We start from the raw sequence: 2,500 nt of genomic DNA, 5'->3' as shown, positions 1-2,500 counted from the left end.
AGTCACTTCCGCGGAGACCTGCCTCCCTCTTTGGACTCTGAGGAAGACCTGAGCGACACTAGCGACCTGCAGTTCACTCTCCCGGTGGAGGATCAGTCTCAGCACAATGCGAGCGAGCCAGCAGAGGGAGGTCCGTTGGAGGAGAGTGCCCGGGAGGAAAGCCCAGGTGGCACTGGGCCTCTCACACCCGTTTTCCTCTCGTTACCTGTGGTGGAGGGAGAGTTCGAGGATTCCGGGTCGTTGAACGTAACGGACGATGTGGATTATAGTGACGAGGGAGACATGGAGACCGTGACGGAATTCACTACAAGGATGGAGACAACGCCGAGCTTGACAAATCTGGTCACAGTGCAAACGCCACGGCCCGAAACCACGCACAGTTGGACTTGGTTCTACGTCATTCTGTCTGGCAACTGCCAACGTGTAAATTTTAATGATGACGCCGATCTCATTGCTGATTTCATAGCCTCCTTTTCTTCGCTCCTACTCTACGACAGGGAATATATAGTCGTTGATTCCATGTCTTGTTCGAGCGACAAAATGGCAGTGAACATGTCCGTAGATTCGAATATCTATCCCAACTGCGAGAACGACCTGGGGACACTGCTCTCCCACAGGAACATCAGGATCAAACTCCACAACACCTCTTTTTACATGGAATCCTTCGAGACGAAAAGGTCCCTGATCTTCGAGACGAAACCGGAGAAGAAAGAGGACAAACCGGACATCCTCCTCTTCACCCTCGTAGCCGTTGGCATCTCGCTCGTCTGCCTCTTGATCGCCGGCTTGGTCTACGCGGTGTACCAGTGCACCAGGTCTAAGACTCCTCTGTCTGACCCGGTCAAGTACCTGCCCGAATCACCGCGTAGTCTGAGGCCGAAGTTCGAGGCGGAGCAAGGGGTCAAGGCATCCGAGAAGCGTCCCCACGGGGTCAACATGTACAGGAGTTACAGTGACCTCAGCGCTCCTGACCTCTACAGCCACCTTGGGTCATTTGACTCGACCGGGAGCGCCAGGAGCGAAATGTCGACGGTGCCCACAGCCCATCTGAAGATCTCACTGGAAAAGAAGAAGAAGAAGGAGAAAAAGAAGAAGAAGAAGAAGAAGGATTACGACGATAGCGGACTCAGCGACATCGCGGGCTACGAGGAGATGTGGACAGAGAGTCTGACGGAGACGAGCGAGGAGTTCATGACGATCCGAAACCTCAACACCAAGGCTTCGACGTTCAAGACGGAGATCAAGGAGTCGGAGAAGGACAGCCTGGATCCCCTCCTGAGAAACATACACGACAACACCTCCCAGGAGAAAGATAACAAGTCAGTGCCGCCCATCGACAGCACCGAGTCGTCCACCAACTGCCCCTCCTCTCCCTCGGTCGCCAAGAAGGGCGTCCTCAAGAGCCTGGACGACCTCATCTCCAGCAGCAACCCAGACATCAATTCCTACAGCGCCTACTCCGCCACGTACTCCAACACGACCATCAACATCTCCAGTGCCTCGTCGGCCATCTTCTCCACGACGAACACCTCCTCGTACGCACCGACAGACTCCTCGCCCATGACCTACACCTCCACCAACACCTCCTCCTTCGGCACGACTGAAGGGAAGCCATCCTCCTCAGCCACCAGTGCCTCTGCGGAGAACCTGTGTCTCACGCGCATAACGTTCATGGGTATGGAAAACCCCTCGTTTAGGATAGAGACAGATATGTGACACAGAAAATCAAATTTTGACTTGATTGGTTACCGAATCATCATCTATAGGCACAGAGATTCTCAGATCATAATTACACGTCTCTTTTTTTATTATATGCGAAATGATATATTTTTTTTATTAATGCTCTTAGTGTAGTGTCATAATATCATGTCTCTTTTTTTAATATATGCGAAATTATAGAACTATTTATTAATGTTCTGTGTCCAGTGTAGTGTTTAGAAACCGTCCCATTGGCGTGGCATTAATTATTATTATTACTATTATCATATATTTTAATATATGCGAAATTATAAAGTTATTTATTAATGCTCTGTGTCCAGTGTAGTGTTTAGAAACCGTCCCATTAGCGAGACATAAAAAGATTTTTCTTTGTGTAATCTAAACATTTCCCACCAGAGATGTGTGTATGGCCGCACCAGACGGAACTTCTCTTGTCCTCCAACAAAAACTCTCCCACCGGTATGTCTCAGGAATGGAAACAGAAAATAGAAAATAACTTGCACGTATCACACACAACGCTAAAGAAGTGAATTGCACGTATTATACACGACGCTAAAGAAGTGAATTGCACGTATTATACACGACGCTATAGAAGTGAATTGCACGTATTATACACAACGCTATAGAAGTGAATTGCACGTATTATACACAACGCTATAGAAGTGAATTGCACGTATTATACACAACGCTATAGAAGTGAATTGCACGTATTATACACAACGCTATAGAAGTGAATTGCACGTATCATACACAACGCTATAGAAGTGAATTGCACGTATTA

General features: G+C 48.3%; 1 protein-coding gene across 1 annotated transcript in view; it reads left to right on the top strand.

Moving 5' to 3' along the window:
- Positions 1-2,500, top strand: part of LOC113802094 (uncharacterized) — an 8,432-nt gene that overhangs the window by 2,518 nt on the left and 3,414 nt on the right. The window contains exons 4-5 of the mRNA XM_070126143.1: positions 1-1,675; positions 2,116-2,178. The exon at positions 1-1,675 is cut by the window's left edge and continues 216 nt beyond it. Coding sequence (XP_069982244.1) covers positions 1-1,675; positions 2,116-2,178 — 1,738 coding nt within the window. The remainder of the gene's footprint in view (positions 1,676-2,115; positions 2,179-2,500) is intronic.

The sequence above is a fragment of the Penaeus vannamei genome, chromosome 10, assembly GCF_042767895.1.
Source record: "Penaeus vannamei isolate JL-2024 chromosome 10, ASM4276789v1, whole genome shotgun sequence".
Taxonomy (NCBI): Eukaryota; Metazoa; Arthropoda; class Malacostraca; order Decapoda; family Penaeidae; genus Penaeus; species Penaeus vannamei.
The sequence above is the reverse complement of the archived record's forward strand: the minus strand, read 5'-3'. Positions and strand labels throughout refer to the sequence as shown.